The 23,074-nt window shown below is 36.9% G+C and overlaps 2 protein-coding genes across 5 annotated transcripts in view; both read left to right on the top strand.

The window, feature by feature from the left end:
• The first annotated feature begins 1,737 nt into the window (after positions 1-1,737).
• Positions 1,738-18,352, top strand: MYOT (myotilin). 2 transcript variants are annotated; one of them, XM_006086551.3, is made up of 10 exons: positions 1,738-1,817; positions 4,338-4,901; positions 9,631-9,805; positions 10,677-10,781; positions 13,158-13,204; positions 13,960-14,092; positions 15,343-15,550; positions 17,103-17,268; positions 17,700-17,833; positions 18,042-18,352. In XM_006086551.3, exons 2-10 carry the CDS (start codon positions 4,549-4,551, stop codon positions 18,212-18,214), a joined length of 1,494 nt encoding a protein of 497 aa, XP_006086613.1. In that variant the 5' UTR covers positions 1,738-1,817; positions 4,338-4,548; the 3' UTR covers positions 18,215-18,352. The 2 variants fall into 2 exon arrangements, with proteins under 2 accessions (XP_006086613.1, XP_014309362.1); XM_014453876.2 differs by having other exon boundaries at positions 13,155-13,204.
• Positions 18,353-20,450: 2,098 nt separating this feature from the next.
• PKD2L2 (polycystin 2 like 2, transient receptor potential cation channel) overlaps positions 20,451-23,074 on the top strand; it is a 32,538-nt gene continuing 29,914 nt past the window's right edge. For all 3 annotated transcript variants that reach the window (XM_006086548.3, XM_006086549.3, XM_014453875.2), the window contains exons 1-2: positions 20,451-20,481; positions 21,111-21,212. In XM_006086548.3, coding sequence (XP_006086610.1) covers positions 20,451-20,481; positions 21,111-21,212 — 133 coding nt within the window. The remainder of the gene's footprint in view (positions 20,482-21,110; positions 21,213-23,074) is intronic.

Here is a 23,074-nt window from a genome sequence, read left to right as displayed (position 1 = left end):
GGCAATGCTTAAAAGATAAAAAATGGAACTAGGAAGCATTTTTCTCAGTCTATTGAGATCTTGCTTCTAGGCATATCCTCTGTTTAACTCAAATAATTTTTTTACCTCTCAAAAAAAAAGAGAGCAAATGAATGTAAAATTCTGCCTCGACTATGGTACATTTACTAATAGAGTTGACAATTTAACTGCTTGTCCTAGGCATCTTCCTTACTTGGCCATTAGAGTATTTCTCAAACTTTTAGGTACTAACAGACCTCAAATCTACTATCTCCTCTTCCTTGCCCCAATCAAACCTTGTTTTCAGGAAGAACCAAGTATCAGTCACATATACCACACTTAGTCCTTAGAATAATGTCTTACTCATAGAAAAATCTATACATGTTGGTTATTTTTATTATTCTTGTTGTCACTTGCAGTTGCATTTTAAGTCTTTCTAATTTGGATGAAAAGGCTTTTCCCTTTAAATGGAATTTGAAGTATCAGTGAGCAGATATGGAGAAATAGTTGGGAGATTCCTGAAATAAGACTTTGTAGGCAAACACCTACTCAAGTCTAGTGTGCTTTTTCTACTGAATAATGTCTGCATGCCCAGGCAGCAATTATTAAACTTTTTCTGAACACAAAAGGAAGGTAATACCTACATGGTCAGCTGTGAAGAATTTCATTTGACTCACATGTGCTCAAACATCTATTTATTGACCCCAATGTACATGGTAATTAAATCAAGTTTGGAGTATCCATAAGGGAGGGAATAAATAGATATGCTTTAAACAGTAGAACCATATCAAAATTGAAGCCACTTAAAGGGGGATAATTCCACTCCATTGGACTGATCCTCATGCCACCTAATCCTCTCCACCACCTCTTTTGTTGATTTGAAGGTTTCTTCCTCTGTAATTATTTACTTCCCTGCACAAAAAGGAAACATAAATACCAAGATGGTCTCCTTGGTGTAAAGAGAAAGGAAACTGTTAGCAGGAAAGAAGATGAAGGAAAGAGAGTTGATAGTACAGAGCCCTAATGTATAGACTGCTTCTTTGATAGTAGTGTTTCAAACTTTTAGTATTAAAGTACAAGGTCAAGGAGGCATACACCATACAGATCAGAAAGCTTGCTAAAGAAACCATATTATGTTTTCCACCAACCCACCTTCCCAATGACACGTCACTATCACCTGCTCTGCTGCCTTTACTGAGACCACACCCCCTTTCTTAAAACAAACTGCTTGAACCCAGCTCCACCCCCACTCCCATTTGGAATTTTTTTTTAAAGTCTTCAGATAAACAACTATCAAATACAAATTAATTTGGAGCCCATCCATCACTGGCCTTATTTCTAGAGAAGCCTTACAAGATAGAACATCAGTCTTAAAATCTATGAAGAGGGGATTTAGTCCTTCTTTCTTCAACAGGGAAGATTCACAAAGCCCTCACCACAAAAAAGAAATGGAGTTTTCTTTATACTTTTTTCTATTTCCAACTTCATTGCTCTTCCCCCTACATGAGCTTGCTAAAGATCATAGTCAACATTCACATCTAAAATAAAGAGGCCTGAGAGAAAAGCTCATGTAATCCCACTCCTTAAATATCACTAAGACATCTGAGATATTGTTTAGATTGTGGACTCTTACTTTGACATGCCAGCATAGGTAGATGGACAGACAAGCACATCAGATGTCACTGTTTGGCAGCTGATAAAAGTCAGTGGTGCTATAATACTAAGCACAGAGCCACTAGATTAGTCTGTGAGGGAAGGGGATGCCTCTTCCTTCCCTTCAATAGTGGGTTAAACCCAGCTGGCACCCTCCAGAATTACGGGTAAGTCCCTTCTTTATTCCTGCTGCCGTTTTGGGTTTTGTTTTTGTTTTTTGTCCAAATCAGAGGAGCATGTACAGAAGTGACCTTCAGATAAAAAGTCTGAAAGCCACACATCATAATGGTATTATACAAAGATTTGAAGAGAAAGTGCTCTATTCATTCCACTGAACTGAAGGGCATTAGAGAAAGGGTAGAAGAAAAAGTAGTTATGTGTTATTATTTTTAAGTCATGATTTTTCCTTGAAAGGAGACACTTGGACTGACTGTAATTGTGGTGATATCCTACAGCTTCAAAATATCCTCAATCAGTTTTTTCTGCAAGTTTGTGCTATATTAGAGATAAGGAAAATAATGTTAAGATTTTTTAAAATAGGAGACTAATATTTTATTTATGAAATATGATATTTATTTAACATAATTTAGAATAAAATGATAACTTGCATGTAATAGAATTGATTCTAGAATTGGATTGTTGAACAGTAACTACAAACATGAAGAAAAGCCTTTCAGAATTAACCTGTGGAAACATCTGTATAAAATTTAGTGAGATGTATACAAAATAAAACTTTTGAAAGAAAAATTGAGCTTCAAAAAGTAAGTAATTTTTAACTACGTAGACCGATACCAAAATGAACAAGATAGTTGACATTACAGAAATATATATGAAGAAAAATAGGGGACTTTTTGGAAAATATCTGCTGGCTATTAAACAGTTTATTTTTTGCTATTTGAAATAAATCTGAATCACTTGCCTGCCCAAAAAGGAATTTAGGAAACAAACTGGATTCAATTCTGCAATGTAATAAATAAACCGGTAACTACAAAACTACTTACCTTGAAATAGCCTTTTCTTTTCTTTTTTTAGAAAATCTAATTAAAGCCTCCTCTGGATGTTTTTCTCCAACAATTTAAAGGCCTAATATAGTTAACTACTAAAATGGAGTCTAGTTTAATATACTTGTGTTCAGAAACTTGAAGTTAAGGAATATATGACTTTTTAAGTCTTTTCAATATAATCTTTCTCTTGGCTGTGTAGTTGCATTTTTGTTCTTTCCTAAAACTGCTAGTTTTAATTTAAACTATATGCACAATTAAGATGAAATTGTCTAAAAATTTTTCATTAAAAATACTTGTTTCAAGATAGGAAATTAAATAAGATTTTGTTTCAATAATGACAATTTGGCTAATTTTATCAGCTAAAAGTTTGATTTAGCATTATCTTAGTGTTGGTTCAAACTATGTGAAACAAACTAATGTGTTTTGAACTAAATTGCCTGATATTTTTAATGAAAACAGAATCAATGCTACAATTTACAGGACTAGTCTTTGTGTGTAATGGCTGTATATAGTCCTGCTTAGATATACCATACTAACGGAAGAAATCAGAGGCAAATATAATCCCTTAAGGTAATTTTAGTGACAAATAATTCCTCTAAGGAAAAATGGGGATCTACTATAGAAAGTCAGGTGAACCAATGTAGAGCTAAGTAAGAGAAATGGCACCCATCTTTTCTTGGTAAGGTAGAGGCTAGCTTCACAGTTGTCTTACTTCCTTCTGTACATCCTGTTTACCATTTCTTTAAAAAAATAATGTTTAAATTAATCTAAAATACATATTAAACAGGTAAAAATAAAAAGTAAAAATAATTAAAAGAACATCAAGATCAATAACTAGATAGTGTAATCTAAAAATAACAGAAAAAATCACAAATGGCTCTGGAATGCAGTTGGTGACATACATTATATACATACAAAGAGACACAAACACGCAGTCACTCCTTAATTATTGTCTACTTTGTACTATGGCAGTGGTCGGCAATCTGCGGCTCGCGAGCCACACGTGGCTCTTTGGCCCCTTGAGTGTGGCCATGAAGTTTCAATCACACTGTACGTGCACGCCCGCACGTGGTATTTTGTGGAAGAGCCACACTCAAGGGGCCGCAGTCTGCCGACCACTGTACTATGGTCAATTTGAAATCAAGGGAAGAAAAAGAGGCAGTGAATTGTAAGATTAAAAAAAAATCCACTCAAAGTTGTTAACAGTCAATTATAGATGTTCACTCTACTTTGTGAAATTGTGAAAGGGCAAAGGAGTAAATATGGACATTAGAGTAACATTCTTTACAAAATAAGCATATATAGTTCCCCTTGATTTACCAAGACATCATTCATCACAGATCACAGGGACCTGAATTAACTGGTGTATCAGAAGAGTTGTTCATTGGTTTTGATGAGCAATGGGAAGGATTCAAACTGAATGAAAGATGACATGTTATATATTTAACTGCTAATAATTTTTAAATAAATTTCTGTGGTTAATGAAACAGTAGCCTCTGGACAAAGAAATAATCATGAGACATGGAAAAAGTCACTTGTGCAATGACAGAAAAAGGAAGTGTAGGAGCCAGGAAAGTTCTACTCAGAGATAACCTTGAAAGCACATAAGTTCCTAAAGATGTTAAATAAACAGTACTGTTCTTTGTGCAAATATTGTAACTGAATCATTTTCTCCTTTTGAAGGAAAGACATTCTTCAAGAGAAGGCCCCTCCATCAAAGCCAGGAACACCATATTCCCAGGATCTCAACAAGAAGGGGCAGACCAAGGTTGCTTCTGATTCCTTGCGACCTTCTATAATTCCAGGCTTGCAGTGCCAAGTTCAGGACCCCAACTCTTCAGGAGCAAATCATTATAGTAATAAATTGCCTTCATCTCCCGTATACCAGCTAAGCATGTTTAACTACGAACGGCCAAAACACTTCATCCAATCCCAAAATCCATGTGGCTCCAGACTGCAGCCCCCTGGACCGGAAACCTCCAGCTACTCTAGCCAGACCAAACAGTCTTCTATTATCATCCAGCCCCGCCAATGCACAGAGCAAAGATTTTCTGCTTCCTCAACAGTGAGCTCTCACATCACCATGTCCTCTGCTTTCCCTGCTTCTCCCCAGCAGCCTGGTGGCTCCAACCCGGGCCAAAGGGTTACAGCCACCTATAACCAGTCCCCCGCCAGCTTCCTCAGCTCCATATTACCATCACAGCCTGATTACAGTAGCAGTAAAATCCCTTCCACTGTGGACTCCAAGTAAGTGAGTTTTTAAAATATATACATATGGATATATACTGCATATACAATGTCCAAAGATGGTGGGGGTAGGGGGAGGTAATGCTGTAGTTCATCACTATCTAAAAAGGCAATGTGACCTCCATGTCTGATCTCAAAATTCTCCTAGAACACCTTGAACCAGGGTACTGGCAATAAGAGGTCATCTGACCCATTATGCAGTGTCCAGGCTGAGCTGAATCAAATCATCTATGACCCCATACAATTAGCCATTATTTTCCACCTTCAAAAAATATTTCTAATATTTCTAATATTTCTAAGCTAAGTTCCTCATGCTGTAAATTTAATTGCTCTGGTTCTGGGCTCAGCTGAGATGAAGAACACCTGCCTGCTCATCTTCAGATAGGATTTCCTCTCACATAAGCAAAGGCTATTAAATTTCTTCTCAGTCTCTACCTTTCTTCCTATCCATTTTCCCCTCTGATGTTGAATATTCACTTGGCTAAAAAGAAAATCTGGGATTCAGACACTAAAATGTATGACTTTTCCTTATTATGTTCAGAAAAAAAGGCTTGAATAGATACAAGTTTACAACCTTAAGGTTTCCTTTGATGATTAAAACCACACTTTGTTCAAATTTTAGGCTGATCTAAACACAGGGAAGAATACCTGCCGCCTTATGCAAGCATGTACTATTTTCACAGTCCTAAAACTGTAGTAGGAGAACCTGATACGAAGGACATAGTGGTTGTGCTTTTTTTAAAACATGAACTGAATACTTTGTGCTTATGTAAAGTTAGGGCTATCAGTTTTCCTATTCCTTGGCTGGCTAGAACATCAAAGAATTAAATCAGAGGCATCTGAAAAAATTGTCTGATGGAATGTGTTTGTTGCAGGCTGACAAATTTGCAGACATTCTTGCTAATTTCTCTCAGTCTTCTCTAGAGGCTAATTTTTTTTTCTAGAGATTCCTACTGTTGGTGACTACTCCAGAAACCTAATTTAACTGACTATAGCATTCAACCTGCAAAGAAAACTTTTTAATATTTTTAAGAATAAAAACCAAAAATTTGTTAAAATCCTATCTACTAGTCTGAACCATTTGAAATGGCTGACAGCTATTTTAACCTACAAAAATGGCATGTCATATGTCTAATCTAATATATTTACTTATTTTAGGGGGGGGGCGGAAGAAACATCAATTTATTGTTCCACTCATGTATGCATTCATTGGTTGCTTCCTGTATGTGCCCTAGTTGGGAATTGAACCTGCAACTTGGTGTTATTAGGATGATGCTCTAACCAACTGAGCTACCCAGCCAAGGCTCAACCTAATAATTTTAAAAGGTGTATTCAAGAATTAAAAGCCCTCTCTTTCTTTTCCCTCCCAAATTTCCATTATGTCAATTATAACACATGGTAGATTTTTCTTGGTAACATTTTATCCAGATGATCTTTTTCCATCTAACTTTCAGTGATTTCCACATTTCTTATATGAACATTTTAAAATCTAAAATAACCTTTTCTGACTATATTTTTCTTAATAAAGTATTTCAGTCCTACTCCAAATTCCTGTCCAGAAAAGAAAGCCATCAAATAAATATTACCGAGCCTTAACCATGTGTACAAAACTAACAAGAGATAAAGAAAGGCAAAAATGGAGAGGATAAGAAATAAAACATAGGAGGTCCCCAAACCAGAGATCAAAGATCCAGCTTTAGCTGTTCCATTTTCAGCAACCACAGATAACCCTTTTAATCTGCCCACAGCCACTTGATACTCATTCTATGCCCAGCTGCACAGGGTGGAAAGCTCTGGGCCTTTGAACATTTGCGCGCAACTCCCTCATTGTTATCATGGGCTTAAGTTTGCCATGTCTTCTAAAATAATCTCTTGGATTCTGACCTAGAGAAGTTTGAAAGTTTCATTTAGCTTTTTATCAGTAGGATCAAACCACCAACTAGAAACTGAGTGGAACTCTTTAATTCTAATTATTCCTTCCAAAAACTTTGCTGTGTGATATTCAGCAACTTTACCTTACCCACTCAGTGATTCAGTTTTCTAATTCGTAACAAAATTAAGGATCTGGGTGATAACAATAGAAAAAAGACCTATACAGCAGTGTGCAAGTATAAGTTTATAAATATAAGTAGATATCAAGTCCTAACACTTAAACCATCTGAACTGGTAATAATGGGTGAATTCAGTGAATAAAGTGACTGATTCTTCGGCTTGGTTTTGATAATCCCTCAAGATTTCTCAGAGATATTATGAGAGTCTGAAAAAGAATTATTTAATACTAATTCACTCTAACAAATGTGTGACTTTTATAAAGATGATAGGTTAGCATTAAAAAAAAAAGGCTATTTTTACTTCATACAGTTGGAGGAACAGATCTATAAGACCAAAGGAATTTTACTATTTCAACCTGAGAATTCAATCGCAAAACAAACAAATGAACAAAAACAAAAACCTACTTATTTGGTTTGGCTATTTACTTTAATTACAGTCAACGTAAAACATATAAATACATTTCCCGAATACAATGTGTTAAGGATTAATATAGACAACCTTGAAGATATGAAATGTAAGAAGGGGAAATGTGTATCACCAACTTTCATTACAGAGCATCTTGAATACAATGAAAAACATTCATTCATTCAACTGATAGTATTACCTATACCCAAGCTCTGTTAGTGGATATAATGATACAATAATGAGTAATAAGACTTTTTTTTCAGTTATGTTTACAATCTAGAGATTACTAACCAAGTCCCCAAAGACTACAAAAATTAAAATTCTGGCTCCATTCAGAGAAGATACATTTCCACTTAGCTTATAAATTCTTTTTTTCCCATTTTGTTAATCCTCCAGTGAGGATATTTTTTCCATTGCGTTTCAGAGAGAGTTAAAAGGGAAGAGGGAAGGGGAGAGAGAGAGAGCGAAACATCAATGTGAGAAAGATACATCAACCGATTGCCTCCTGAAGGCACCCCTACCGTGGTGGGGAGCGAACCCACAACCCTAGTATGTGCCCTTGACCAGGAATCCAACCCGCCACCCTTCAGTGTGAGGGCTAATAATACTCCAACCACTGAACTACACCAGCCAGGGCACAAATTCTTTTAATGATCATTGAGAATATTTGAATAAGAACATGTCACAGAAGAGAGCAAGTCTGCCTCATCTAGGTAACTGGAGAATGTTTATTATACTAATGGTAAAATATTCATTAAAGGCCACTTACCCCACATTAAATAGATATAAGCTAGCACTTATATGGCCCTAAGTGAATAAACTATGTGAAATATGAACAAAGCACTGTGAAAACTGTTCCTTACAGATCTAATAATATAGGAATCTCTAAGTACTACCGCTGCTCTCCATCAGAATCAACAAGGGAACTCTGGGAGGAGCAAGAACATCTTAGAAGGAAATTTAGGATCAGAACTTGAAATAAGGATTGAAACCAAACTCTTCAACTGCTATTCAAATTTGTTTTTTCTCTCCAAATCTCCCTTTTAATTTTACATTTCTTTCTCCTTCCTCCCCTAGTCATTCCTTTCTTTTTCCAAATATCATTTCAGCAACATTAAAGAAACTGTCATTACTGTAGAAGCTATTTGTTATATTGTGCCATATTTGCATTTTCTAGAATAAGAAATTAATAGGAGCCCTGGCCAGTGTGGCTCAGTTGTTTGGGCATCATCCCATGCACTGAAAGGTCACCAGTTCAATTCCAGGTCAGGGCACATACATGCCTGGTTTGATTCTCTACTGGTTTGATTCCCAGTAGAGAGCATGCAGGAGGAAACCAATCGAAGTTGCACTCTCACATGCATGTTTCTCCCTCTCCCTTCCTCTCTAAAAATCGATTTTAAAAAATCTTTTAAAAAAAGAAAGTAATAGGAATTGGAAATTAAAAGAAAAGCCAATGGCTATGTAAACTGTACATTCCATTTAGCAACAGAATAGTCACTAAATATCAGTGGTTATACTGGTAAATGTGTAACAATCAGCTGGAGGAAGGGGCCATGATCTGTGGTACTTACCAATTTACCTGGTGTAGATATTTCCACCACATGAGATCACAGGGAGCTGGGAAGAGATGCTAAAAATCAGCCCTCTTGAGCTCATATGAGTCAAGCACATCACTGCTTAATATCCATCAATAAATCAAACTTAGGAAATTCAGTTTTAAGATTAGAAGTGCTCAAGGAAGGACATGCTCCTTGCATCTAATCTAAATTATTCCTCCTGCTACTTTTCACTTGCCAAAACGAAAAGAAACAAAAAAACTGGTAACAACTCTTATAAAATCCTTCTTGTTACTAGGGAAATTAGTGTTTGTACTAACACTAGTAGTACTAAGTGTTAGATTCAATCTACCTAAAGGTGACTGACAAAATAAGGCCAAGTCTCTTTTAGATACAAATCTTTTTTTTTTTTTTGGTAATATATTTTGAAGGGAGTAAACAAAACAAACCTCATAGACAACAGTACGGTCATTACCAGAGGGAAATGGGGGTGGTGGGAAGCAGGAGAGAGTAAAGAGGGAATAAATGGTGATGGAAAGAGACATGAATTGGGGTGGTGAACACACAGTACAATATACAGATGATGTATTATAGAATTATAAACCTTAAACCTATGTAGTTTTATTAACCAATGTAATCCCAATAAATTCAATTTAAAAAAAGATACACATCTTACATATCTTCTTTTTAAAAAATCTTTTTTATTTTTAAAGCTATCAACAACCCTCGGTTGGCCAATCTGTGAATGCTAGGCCATCCCAAAGTACAAATGCTAAGCCCACACCAAAGACTCCTGACCATGAAATACAAGGATCAAAAGAAGCTCTGATTCAAGATTTGGAAAGAAAGCTAAAATGCAAGGACAGCCTTCTTCATAATGGAAATCAAGTGAGCAAGAAGTCTATTTTATACAAAAAGCCAATTAAACTATAAAATCTAATCTCAATAAGAAAGGTCTTTCTGTCTCAAGGATCTATGACTGTATAATCAGCAAGGAATAGGATAATCTTTTTTTAAAGGAATATTTGGGCCCTATTTAATGTTTCTCTGCATGAAATCACCTCTTTGGTGTGGAGTAGTAAAAAATGAAGCAAATTAAAAATCAATCTGAATGATTTAATATTTTCTGTTTTAAGCATTACCTCTCATAAAATGTCTAATAATCAAATAATAGAAAATATTGTCAATCTGACTTCTTCATATATTTGGTATATGTTATTGATGGACAGATAGCTATAACTTTTATTATGTAACTCTTACTGTGTACATTGTATTTAGTCACCTATCTTTGAAACAGTACTATATGCCTTTAACCTAAATACATTTAACCTATCAGTTGCACTGCTTTCAGCCAGAAGTTAGTAAGTCAAATATTCAGTGTTCAAGTAATACAAGTTCTTTCTGAAAGTGAGGACATGTAGTACTATAGTCAAAGACAGAGGTGATTGGAACATACACAAGAAGGAAGGGAAAGAATTTCCCTTGACTTAGGAGAGACATATTCAAGGGTGATTATGCCTGCTCTTCCAATGAGCAAAAAGAAAACAAGCAAATATCACAGATGAAAGAAGTGGCACTAGAGTAGAAGGAAAGGCTTTGAATGAAAGAAAATACTTTTTAAAACATAGCATCTACCTATAATTCTAAAGACAGAACTTTTTTGGTAAAATTCATAGTGGTTTTAAATTAAATTAAACCTGTACAAACAACTTATATTAAATCTCATTACCATTCTCCTTAATGACTTATTTCTTTAAAGCGGCTAACATATGAGGAGAAGATGGCTCGAAGATTGCTAGGACCACAGAATGCAGCTGCTGTGTTACAAGCTCAAAATGACAGTGAGGCACAAGATTCACCACAGGTAAATTAATCTTTATCTAACTGAAGTCCTTTTTGTGTGTATGATTTTTAAATATCTGCTTCCTAAATGTTTATAAATAGCATTCAAAGTAAAAGTCAATCGCTTCCCTGGGAGAGGCCGTGATAAGCTAAAATATATATGTGAAGTTTTAATTTTACCCCCTTTTCTGGTGGTTCTAATATTCCATAAGAAATGTCACATGCCCAGCCAGCATGGCTCAGTGGTTGTCAACCTGTGAACCAGAAGGTCACAGTTCAATTCCCAGTCAGGGCACATGCCCAGGTTGCAGGCTCAGTTCCCATTAGGAGGAGTACAGAAAGCAGCTGATCAATGATTCTCTTTCATCATTGATATTTCTCTCTCTCTCTCCCTCTCCCATCCTCTCCCTGAAATCAATAAAAGTATATTTGTTTTAAAAACACTTTAAAATGAAGGTGGTGGTACCAAGAAAAGAGACAGCAGCAAAATATATCATTATGAAATCAGAAAATATAAATCCTACATTTTTTGTACACTTCAAACAAAATGTCATCAAACTATGTATAACTGAAGTATAGCATCTACGAATACAAATATATACATATTCAAACCACCTTAAAAGGACAAAGTAAAAAAACTTACTAAAATGTTTTCAGCTTAAAAATGTACTTCTTATAAATCCCTCAAGCTTCCCACATACCTTTTTTAAAAACAATGTGAATCTTCTAATGTCAGAGATGATGACCAAAATTTTTGGAAATTTTGAGTTTAATTGGATTTTTAATTTTTACAAAAAAAAATGGTTGATTTGCTTGACCACTGAATCGTTTTGACATTTTACTTAGAAAATCTTATAGCCAGCCAAAAATTGTGAGTTTTAAGAATTGTTTTAAAATGACAAAATACATTAAACATATTCATCCAAAAATAAATTATTTGTAATGATCTGCTGTGTTGCTGTACAGATGTTTTCCAGATATTTGAGTAGGAACTATATTTTTCAATTCTTTGTATCTCCCACTATGCCAAGAACAGTGAAATATATAAACAGGCATTAAATATTTAATCAATTTATTAATTCTACTATAATTTCCATCAATTCCTGATTTTACTTTCAAATAGAAATAATTTTCTGGTGCTCAGATAATAAATTCTAAAAGATGTTTGCTTAAATTAAATATATCTTTATTAAGCAGGAAGTAACTCATGTTGTTTTTCAAAGACTTTTCATAGCTCTACACATGTCTTCCATGAAGTCCATCAGGATTTTGTGTCATGAGCTAAAAAGAGAAGTATTTTCCAGTCTAATATGTGTTTACTGCTGTTGGTGCCACTTTTAAGCAGCAGGTATAATACCCTGTATCTACTGCCAACAAAACTGACTTCATGTCTATTCCTGTTTACTAAAGGACAATCTGTACTAAGTGCTCCCATTTCAAATATACCAGAGGGACACATCATCCTTTGTCAAAAACAAAATAGTCAACTGGCCCAGCCAGTGTGGCTCAGTGGTTGAGTGTTGACCTATGAACCAGGAGGTTACGGATCAATTCCCAATCAGGACATTGCCCAGGTTGCAGGCTCAATCCCCACTGGGGGTGTGCAAGAGGCAGCCAATCAATGAGTCTCTCCCATCATTGATGTTTCTATCTCTCTCTCCCTTTCCCTTCCTCTCTGAAATCCATAAAAATACATATTTCTTAAAAATAGTCTGAAAAATGAACCACTATCAACTCAGTCTCATAAATCATGCCTGTGGAACAGTCTTATTAATTCTGGGGATTTCTTGCTAGAATATTATAAGGTCAGTGCAGTATGTTTTAAATGTTTAAAAGCTAAATATATAGAACTGACCATAACTGTAAAAATACAGTTAACAGAGAAATGTGTGCATCCACATCCTGCGTGGTTCAGGGTTCGGGATCTGGAGAAGGGCCGCGTGCAAATGACAGAGACGAGACAAGAAATAATAATTTGGAAATACTGGGGGCCAGGAGGGAAGCCCAATGCGAGGGAAAGGACTTCCACTCGTGCCTAGGCCTTGCCAACCTTTTATTCAATTTTGGATACACATCTAGCTCTTAGGCAGGTAATTGCAGTAACAGATAAACTATCTTAAAGGTCAGTAATATTAGAAAGATTTACTCTGATACTATTTGGTCAGGAAATTGCTTGAGCCCCCATTGTCTGGACTAAACAATCGGTGCATAGCTCTGGCCCTTGCCAGGGGCTCCAGGTTCACCAGCATTCGGGATCCTTGTTTACACTTCTCTGATAGTGAAGACAATGGGTGGCTTCCCACAGAAATGTTCCTTTCAACTGCAACTACTTAGTTCTGCTTCATTTCAAGCTAACAATTATATGTTGACATTATCACTCTGTTTTAATTTCAAGCAGCACAATTCAGAACATGCACGGTTGCAAGTTCCTACGTCACAAGTAAGGTAAAAAATAATTTAATTCTAAATATATATTTTGCTATCTGAAATTTTTTAGCTTAAAAATGTAATCCTTTTAAAGCTCTCAAGCTTCTCACATACCTTTTATAAAAAACAATGTGAATTTTCTAATGTCAGAGATGGTGACCAAAATTTTATCTGGCCCTGGCCGGTGGTGCTCAATGATTAGAGAATTAGTCCATATACCAAAGCAGGGGTCCTCAAACTTTTTAAACAGGGGGCCAGTTCACTGTCCCTCAGACCTTTGGAGGGCCGGACTATAGTTTAAAAAAAAAAAACTATGAACAAATTCCTATGCACACTGCACATATCTTATTTTGAAGTAAAAAAACAAAACGGGAACAAATACAATATTTGTATTTGCATGTGGCCCGCGGGCCGTAGTTTGAGGACCCCTGCACCAAAGGGTCATGGATTCAATTCTCAGTCAAGGGCATATACCTGGGTTGCAGGTTCAATCCATGGGGTACTCTGCATTTTAGTAGATCAGTTTCTTCACCAATTCATGGCATTGTAAAAAAGAAAGAATGCAATTTGTACCAAATGTTTCTAAACTGCTACCACTTCTAATAGTTATCAAATATTCCACAGCTAAATACAGCCCTAAGGCCTTTCTCCATTGTTACTACACTATCAAACAGTATAGTCTGGGGTTTCAAATTTGATGGCTAAACTATGTTCGTGTGAAAGTAAGAACAATTACAACTTTTTGCATAGTAGTTATTAAAATACTTTTGTAGAAGTAGATCATCTTCAAGGGGAGGTGTGAATGATGAGGATGCAATCCAGGAGAAATTTTACCCGCCTCGTTTCATTCAAGTGCCAGAGAATATGTCAATTGAAGAAGGAAGATTCTGCAGAATGGACTTCAAAGTAAGTTTCAAAATATTGGAAGAAAATTAACGATGGGATACTAAGTTTTAAAAAATGTTCTCTTCCTCTTCATAGCTTGCTATACAACTTGAGAAGTAGTATGTATAGTGGATAAGAACACAAATGCTAGAGCCAAGCTTACCTGGGTTTGAACCCTGGCTCTGCCACTTTTCAGCTATATAATCTTAGACAAGTAATTTAACCTCACTGTGCTAATGAGAATAACACAGAGAATAACAAATGTATCTACTTCATAAAGTTGTTTGAGGATTAACTGAGTAAATAGGTATAAGGTTTTCACAATAGTGCCAACCACCTAATGAATACTCTAAGTGAAGCTCTAATAATATTTCAAAAGTAGAGTGGCTTTTTAGTTCTTCTCCATTAAGAAATTCAAGCCGAAACCGGTTTGGCTCAGTGGATAGAGCGTCGGCCTGCAGACTGAAAGGTCCCAGGTTCGATTCCGGCCAAGGGCATGTACCTGGGTTGCGGGCACATCCCCAGTGGGAGATGTGCAGGAGGCAGCTGATCGATGTTTCTCTCTCATCGATGTTTCTAACTCTCTATCTCTCTCCCTTCCTCTCTGTAAAAAAAATCAATAAAATATATTAAAAAAAAAAAAGAAATTCAAGCAACTCTGCTTTCTCTCTGTCTAGAAGATTTCTTCAAGCTAGACCAGCTTTTCCTACAATTTCATTATCCTCATTTGGGAGAATTTTTTCTTATAAAATGTTTTTCTGGATTGAAAAACATTTTATAAGAAAAACATTTTATAAGAATGAAAGTCAGTATGTGGACTTAATTGTTAAGGCTTATATAAGAACACTTAACAAACTGCCACTCATACACCAGAACTACAAGCTCGAGAACACTGTTTTGGAAAGGTTAGTCATTAGATCAGCAAGCCTCACATATATGTGCTTCTGGGACTGCTTTTGCAGTCACCATTAGCCAGAAAAGCCATATGACTTCCATATTCCTTAATTAAAAGATCTTAAAGAGCCTGAGGTTGCACATGAAAGAGCTAGATGTGGTTTAAGATAGTCATAAAATACTATATTAATTTGAAGAGTTTTAATTTATACTGTTTCGTTAAAAATTATTGAAAGCAAATACCTTTTTAAGCTCTTGCTTTGCATTTTCAATCACAAACCCACTCGGGTACTGAAATTGTTAAAATTCAGAGATAAATGGGTTCCAGTGATGCTATCGTTTAAAACTCTGTTGTCTCCTTATGTTTTCATTTCTAGGTGAGCGGACTGCCAGCTCCTGATGTGGCATGGTATCTAAATGGAAGGCCAGTTCAATCAGATGATTTTCACAAAATGATAGTGTCTGAGAAGGGTTTTCATTCACTCATCTTTGAAATGGTCAGAGTTTCAGATGCAGGGGCTTATGTATGTGTGGCCAAGAACAGAGCAGGAGAAGCCACCTTTACTGTGCAGCTGGACGTCCTGGGTAAGCCCTCCAAGAGATCACAAAGTATCTTTAATCCTGCAGTATTAAAAAAGAAAGTATTAAAAAAGAAAATCCTTGAGGACTTCATAGTTAAGGTTAATGTCCACACCATACAACCCAGTAGAACCCAGTTTTTACCCAAAAGCCACAAATGAGGTGGGAGGATGAGGGGGATAATACTCTTGAGGAAAACTCAGTGGAATTAGAATGATAGATCTACCACCAAAGCTTTTCTGGAAAGGAAATAAAGAAGTGGTACAATTTCAGACAGACCAATAAGATAGTAGAAGCATTTCTATAGATGTAACAAACAGGTCTTAAAGTGAAAAATTTTAGTCTAATCATTTGTCTTGTCTACAATCTAAAATAATCAATCTGACACATTTTCACAGAATTGTTGTAATCATGCATAGTTTAAAAGTGAAGAGTAAATGTCAACTTTTACCTTAGACTGTGTTCCTTTTACTAGGACACTCATCTGTAATTATGATAAAAAAAAATGCCTACTAGCTTTAGAAAACATGTATGGCAAAACTCATATCTTAAATGTTCTTTGTAAGGCTGTTCTCATAAAGTTGATGTTCTATTTTAAATTATTACAATTTAAATGCTTTAAATATATCACATTTGTAATGGTTTAAGCCATGGTATATCACATAAAAGAGTTTGCTATTATTCATTTTTTGTTATATAAAAGCTTGACAACTTGAAAAATTTTCTTCAGTTTGTATTCTACCCAGATCAATGAAAAATCTTTAAAATTATTCTATGATATAATAAGGGACCTCAGTCTAAGAGAAAAATGGATGACCTAGAAATCAAAAAGCAAAAAGTCAAGTGATTAAGCTTTGGGCAAATCCTCCTTGTGCCAATAGTTCCAGAAATGCCATAATGTTAGAGCTGAAAGAGACCTTGGCAGGCATCTGTCCAATCTCCTCATTTCTCCCTCAGAAAAGCCAGGGTTATGGTATTATAGTATCATTTCCTCTTATCCTTCAGGTATTTGAAGAAAAGACATAATAATTATTGACATTTGTATATTATTTTATTGTTTACAAAGTGCTTCTTCATTCATTATCTCAATTGATCCTCACAATAATTTTGTATGGTAAGCACAGCAGTCACTATTACTTGTGTATTGTATTATTTTACAATGGGTAACACTGAGCCTCAGAGAAACTAAACAAAATTTCCAGAAGTTGGCATGGCTAATGGAGCAAATAGAGAATTTGAACCCAAGTTAATGGTACTCTTTTGCACCACTCATGCTGCCTCTCTATAGATGACATGATAAATGACATTAAGACTTAAATTCTTTGAATGAAACATGATTATAAATTCAATGCATCATTACCTTACTGTTTTAGAACTCTGAATTGTATAATAATACAATGGTATTGTATATTATTTTAGCTAAAGCTAAAACATGAAGCTTCTGATCTTTTTTACTTTTAAAAACTTTTATATCAACATACAAATTTCATAATACTTTGGTTTGATTTAATATCTTTTTTATAATATTTAAAATACTTGATTTTTTATTAATATGTAGCAAAAGAACATAGAAGAGCACCAATGTTTATCTATAAACCACAGAGCAAAAAAGTTTTTGAGGGAGACTCAGTGAAGCTAGAATGCCAAATCTCAGCTGTACCGCCACCAAAACTTTTCTGGAAAAGAAATAATGAAATGGTACAATTCAACACTGATCGGATAAGGTAGGATAAGTATTTCAAGATTTAACTGTAATTTACTTTGGTCAATCCAGTTACACTTTGAAATGCATTATAAATGGCATGCATTTGTGATCTCAATTTGTCTCGTTTTTAAAACATATATAGAAATATAAACTTCATTAAGCCAGAATCCACTAATCAGAAATTTAAACCATAAAGTAGGCTAGCATTTAGCTTGTTACTAACAATAAACAAAGATGGCTCAAAGAAATAGATGATATAAACAAGATTTGCTGTGGGGATATTTAATTCGAGAAAACTAATAGCTATTTGGCAATGACTAAATATAGCCTCAGAATTCCCAAATGCTTCTTTTTCATATTAGTCTGACTTTGTAGATCACGAACATCCTAAATAAACTTTCACAGGAAAATCAACTCCTATACTTTCATTTTTTAATTGTTTCTTTTCAGCTTATATCATGATAACTCTGGAAGAATTACTTTACTGATAAAAGATGTAAACAAGAAAGATGCTGGGTGGTATACTGTGTCTGCAGTTAATGAAGCTGGAGTGATCACATGTAACACAAGATTAGATGTCACAGGTATGTCACACTGATATAAAGCATTAAGTCAAGTGTAATAAATGACTTTACCAGGAAGTCACAAATCCCAGCATAGCACAAAATCTGAGGGATTTTTCCTATATATAATCAGTTTTGGTTTCTTTTTCTTTTCCTAGTCTGATATGAATGCCTGGTACAACTCCTTTGTTTAGGTTTTTTAAATTAATTTTTATTTGCTCTATTTCAGCCCGTCCAAACCAAACTCTTCCAGCTCCTAAACAGTTACGTGTTCGGCCAACTTTCAGCAAATATTTAGCACTTAACGGAAAAGGTTTGGATGTGAAACAAGCTTTCAACCCTGAAGGAGAGTTTCAGCGTCTGGCAGCTCAATCTGGACTCTATGAAAGTGAAGAACTTTAATAACTTCACCAACATTGGAAAGCACAACTACACTATTAGTAATATATTCAATTGAAGTTTTGAAATAAATCCATAGCTGTATTAACAGATTATGACTTTCATTAGGTAATAAAACTAATGTACATTTATAATATTATTTATCCTTTGACTCTTGCACATTCTATCTACTTCTCTGGCTCGTGAAGCCAACTGAAAATCCGGGTACATGGTTTGTAATTGTAGAGTCTATCTTAAAATGTGGGATTTTAAACATTGAAGTCATACATTTAACAATTACAGGTTATGAATTAATATCAACTTTTTAGAAACAACTAATGCTTCTAATAAGATTTACTGGTACTGCTTTCTAAATACTGTTTTACCCATTTTCTCTCATACGAATACTAACACGGTAATCAATTATCTGAGTGTTCCAAAGTTTTATGTCAAAAAGAATAAAATTTCAATTACTTAAAAGAGACTGTCTTCTCTTCACAAAAGTCTAGATCTTTAACATAAAACTTCTGGTTTTTATTTATCCAACAACTAGCAAACCTTAAGGATAACAAGTTCCAAAAGAACAACCTTATATTCTAGAACGGTGTGTCTTCTTGGTAAAAACTCACGGCTCGATTTCTCCTGAAACTGGGCAAGATTTTCCAAGGTTTGCACTTCAAAAGCATGAGGAAATCTCTCCTGAAATTCTCATTGTTTTATCCAGATAAGTAACTAATTCTTCAAGATCTTTGAGACTATTGAACTCAATGGAATCAGAACAATTTGTAGCCCTAACTGGTTTGGCTCAGTGGACAGAGCGTCAGCCTGTGGACAGAAGGGTCCCAGGTTCGATTCCGGTCAAGGGCATGTACCTTGGTTGCGGGCACATCCCCAGTAGGAAGTGTGCAGGAGGCGGCTGATCGATGTTTCTAACTCTCTATCCCTCTCCCTTCCTCTCTGTAAAAAATCAACAAAATATATTAAAAAGAAAAAAGCAAAGCTTGGATTTTAAAAAAAAGAAGAAAAAGAACGATTTGTAGTCATCTGCTTAATTCTTATATTTAATGTAAATCTGAATAGCTGTATTTGGGGGTTTTTTCCTCCTACATTTCAAGTTCAGATAGCCTGTTACATTAAAAAGCATACTTTTGTAAGCATCGGAGAGTCTAAGCACAGGAAAGGGCAGACCCTTTTATTAAACTGAAGCTGGGACAGCAGCCTTTTCTTCTCTGGCCCCTGTCCAGCGGCTGTTAGGCCTCCCTGTCCCTTTTATCATCGGTAGCCTCTGACCCTCCCTGCTGTGTGGCCTCGTTTTTTGCTTTTTATCTGCACATAAAACAGCATTTATCAACATCGGTCTACATCTCTTTCAGGAAAATAACAAAAATGGCTTTATTTCTTTACTTTCAAAACAGCTTGATGGTTTTCTCTGCTGGCGGCCCTAGGGCCCTTCAACTGATTCCCGCTGTACTTTCCTTTCACCGGCGTGGGCGTCCCTTCCGCCGCCTCCTGGCCGGCGTGGTGCCCGTTTACAGCCGGGTCTGCGTGGCCTTTTCTAAGCTGGTTTACAAACCTCCCTGGTCTGAGCAAAGCGCCGGGGCCAGATGTGAGTCTGGGCCCCCAAGGAGTAGTTTCGGCCGGCCTTTTCCATAATCACTGCATCGCTGGGTTATTATTTATTTGTTCGTTTTTACCTATGTTAACGTTCCCTTTAGCCATACCAAGTGGGAAAGGAGGCTGGAAGCTACTTCTGGCAACATCTCTCGGCTAATAGCCAGTTTCTACGAGAGCAGCGGCAGCGGGGATCTCGGTTATGCCTCGGGCCCAGGCGTCCGGCCCGGCCAGCCTGGACTTGGGTAAATTAGCCTCTCGCACCCTCGGTTTCTTCAGACCTAAAATGAGGACAAAACACCTACCTTTCAAGAAGGGGTGTGTGAAGACCAAACAAGCCAATAAATATTAAAAGTATTCAACAAAGAGTGGCCCGTTATAATGAGTTACTATGTTTATGATTAGCCGCAGGCCAAAAGCCAGGTTTGCCCTAGAAGTCGCCCTCCGCTGGAGGCGAACGCCGCGACCTCCAGCCCCGCCTCGGGCGAAGCCCCTCTAGAAGGTCCTCGGTGCGCACGCGCGCTCACAACCTGCAGCGCCGCGGGCGCCCCTCGCGGAGCTGCGGGCTCGCGCAGGCGCAGGAGCGACGCGGCTGGCGCAGGCGCGGCGGACGTGGGGAGGTTGAGCGGGCGTCTCTCCGAGGCCCGCCATGCCTGTGGCCTCCCGTTGGCACCGAGGCGGTGAGGGATGCTTCTAGGGGGGGCATTTTGTAACCTCGTATCTGTTCATGTGAGAGAGATGACCTCCAGCACCTTTAGCCCTCACGACCTCCCCTTAGCGGAGGGGACGGCGGTCCCATTTTACAGGCTCGAAAACAAACACTGCAGGGACGTGGCCCTCGGCCCTGGCGGAGCCCGGAGCGGGGCGCTGGCATTTGCTGCCCGAGGACCATCGCTGGACAGTCGGGAATCGTGACCTTGACTGAGTCCTAGGCCGAGTCCTTTTCCTTCCAGGCTTCCCAGGAAACAGTATTGCCTGGTGGAGGAAACAATTAGGGACAGATGTGGGGGGTTTATTTTCTATTTTGCTTTTTCATTTTAAAACAGGACTGGTCTTTTCCTGTCCATCCGTTTCATGTTATGAAATTCATTAGTATACAGTCACAAAATGCCTGCCCACTTACCCCCAAGGGGAAATGTTAGAAATTATTCCTCCCTTATAAAAGTGAGAAGAAAAATATAATCAGAAGCCACAGACCCTGTCCTTCACACAGGATAGCACTAAAAGTGGCTGGTTTTACATCATTCTTATTTATATACATTATGAATTACATAATAACGTAAGGAAAATTTTGTTTTATATCTCACAGGGGCTCCAAAACATAACCTGCATTTCAGAAATGAAGTAGAAAGTAGGACCACACTTCAGGAGTTACTACTCTACTCTATTTTTTTAATAATCCTATGTATATGTAAGTACACAGATGTAGTTGAAATGCTACTTGAACTAAAGTTATGTGGAGATGAGAAATAAAATGTGGACTTTATAAGCCATAGGCTTTCAGAATACTAAAACACACATACTAGTGACACGTTTCAGACATTACCTTAAATTCATTTACATTGACACTATTTCCAATTCTTAAGGGACAAAACTTTAGATCACTGATGTAATGTAAAGCTTTCATAGTCAGCATTGGTTGAATTAATTATTCCTTTCAGTTGGCATTTCTGTCTTGAATGTAAATTATTCCCTTGAGTTGGCAATTCTAACTTGATTTCTTTTAGAGCCATATAGATACACTGAGGCCTGGTGCATGAAAATAGTGCGGAGAGGGGGTGGGGTCCCTCAGCCCAGCCTGCACCCTCTCACAGTCCAGGAGCCCTCAGGGGATGTCCAACTAAGCCGGCAGTCGGACATCCTTAGCACTGCCACAGGCGGGAGAGGCTCCCGCCACCACTGCGCTGACCAGCCATGAGCCAGGCTTCTGGCTGAGCAGGGCTCCCCCTGTGGTAGCGCACTGACCACCAGGGGGCAGCTCCTGCATTGCGTGTCTGCCCCCTGGTGGTCAGTGTGCGTCATAGTGACCGGTTGTTCTGCCATTCGGTCGATTTGCATATTGGCCTTTTTATTATATAGGAATAGGATTAGCTCAGTTTCATAGGTCAAACTACAAATGAGGCCAAAGGAGTTAATTTTAATCTCTGCTTTGTTCTTTTCCCTGTTCTGTTGCACAATTAATAGTAAAATATGCTTGTGCTGAGTCACAAAACATGGATCAGTACAGATCTGTTAAGGAGGACTGGGAAAACTTCTCAACCTACTTTCCTCCTATGTCGGTCAATGTCATTGACTTCAGTTATAAAGAACATTTTTAATAATATTTTTATTTATTTGAGAGAAAGGGAGAAACATCTCATCTGCTGCCTCCTGCATTACCCCCATAACCCAGACATGTGCACTGACTGGAAATTGAACCAGTGACCTCTTGGTTCATGGGCTGACACTCAACCACTGAGCCATACCAGCATTTTGTCTTTAGAGTGCCTAACATAGAGTAGATATAAGCTCACGGGCCTGACTGACTTCATTTTGGTATGAACTAAACCAGTGATGGCGAACCTATGGCACGCGTGTCAGAGGTGACACACGAACTCATTTTTTGGGTTGATTTTTCTTTGTTAAATGGCATTTAAATATATAAAATAAATATCAAAAATATAAGTCTTTGTTTTACTATGGTTGCAAATATCAAAAAATTTCTATATGTGACACGGCACCAGAGTTAAGTTAGGGTATTTCAAAATGCTGACACGCCGAGCTCAAAAGGTTCACCATCACTGGACTAAACACTGGTAATCATATATCAATTAATTAATAGGTTTGTAGGTGTGAGCTTGACTTGGATCTTGATTTAAAAGACAACTACAGCCAACCTTATAAATTAAGATGTCTTAGACTGGTTTTTAAAAACTACAACATTTAGGGAATAGAAAAATGTAAAAAGTTCATAATCCCATTATTCAGGATCAAAAACCTTTATATAATTAGAATTGAAAACAACTTAAATCTCCATCAACGGAGGATTTATTTAACATTCCAGTGAAATAATGCAACATTAAAGAAAGGCATAGGCTCATGTGTGCCATGGAATGATGTTGAAGATACATGATCTGTAAAAACTAAAAGGGCTTCTAGAAAAAAAAAATTATTCTACACTCCACTCTAAAACCCACCCACCCCCCCCTAGAAAGAGAAAGAATTCTAGTTAATACTTGTTAAAATTATTACCAAGTGCATAACATAGTTTTAAATGTTTAAATTCCATGCATA

This window comes from Myotis lucifugus, unplaced genomic scaffold (assembly GCF_000147115.1).
Source record: "Myotis lucifugus unplaced genomic scaffold, Myoluc2.0 scaffold_28, whole genome shotgun sequence".
NCBI lineage: Eukaryota > Metazoa > Chordata > Mammalia > Chiroptera > Vespertilionidae > Myotis > Myotis lucifugus.
Note: the sequence above shows the minus strand (reverse complement) of the source record. Positions and strands in the feature narration are given on the sequence as shown.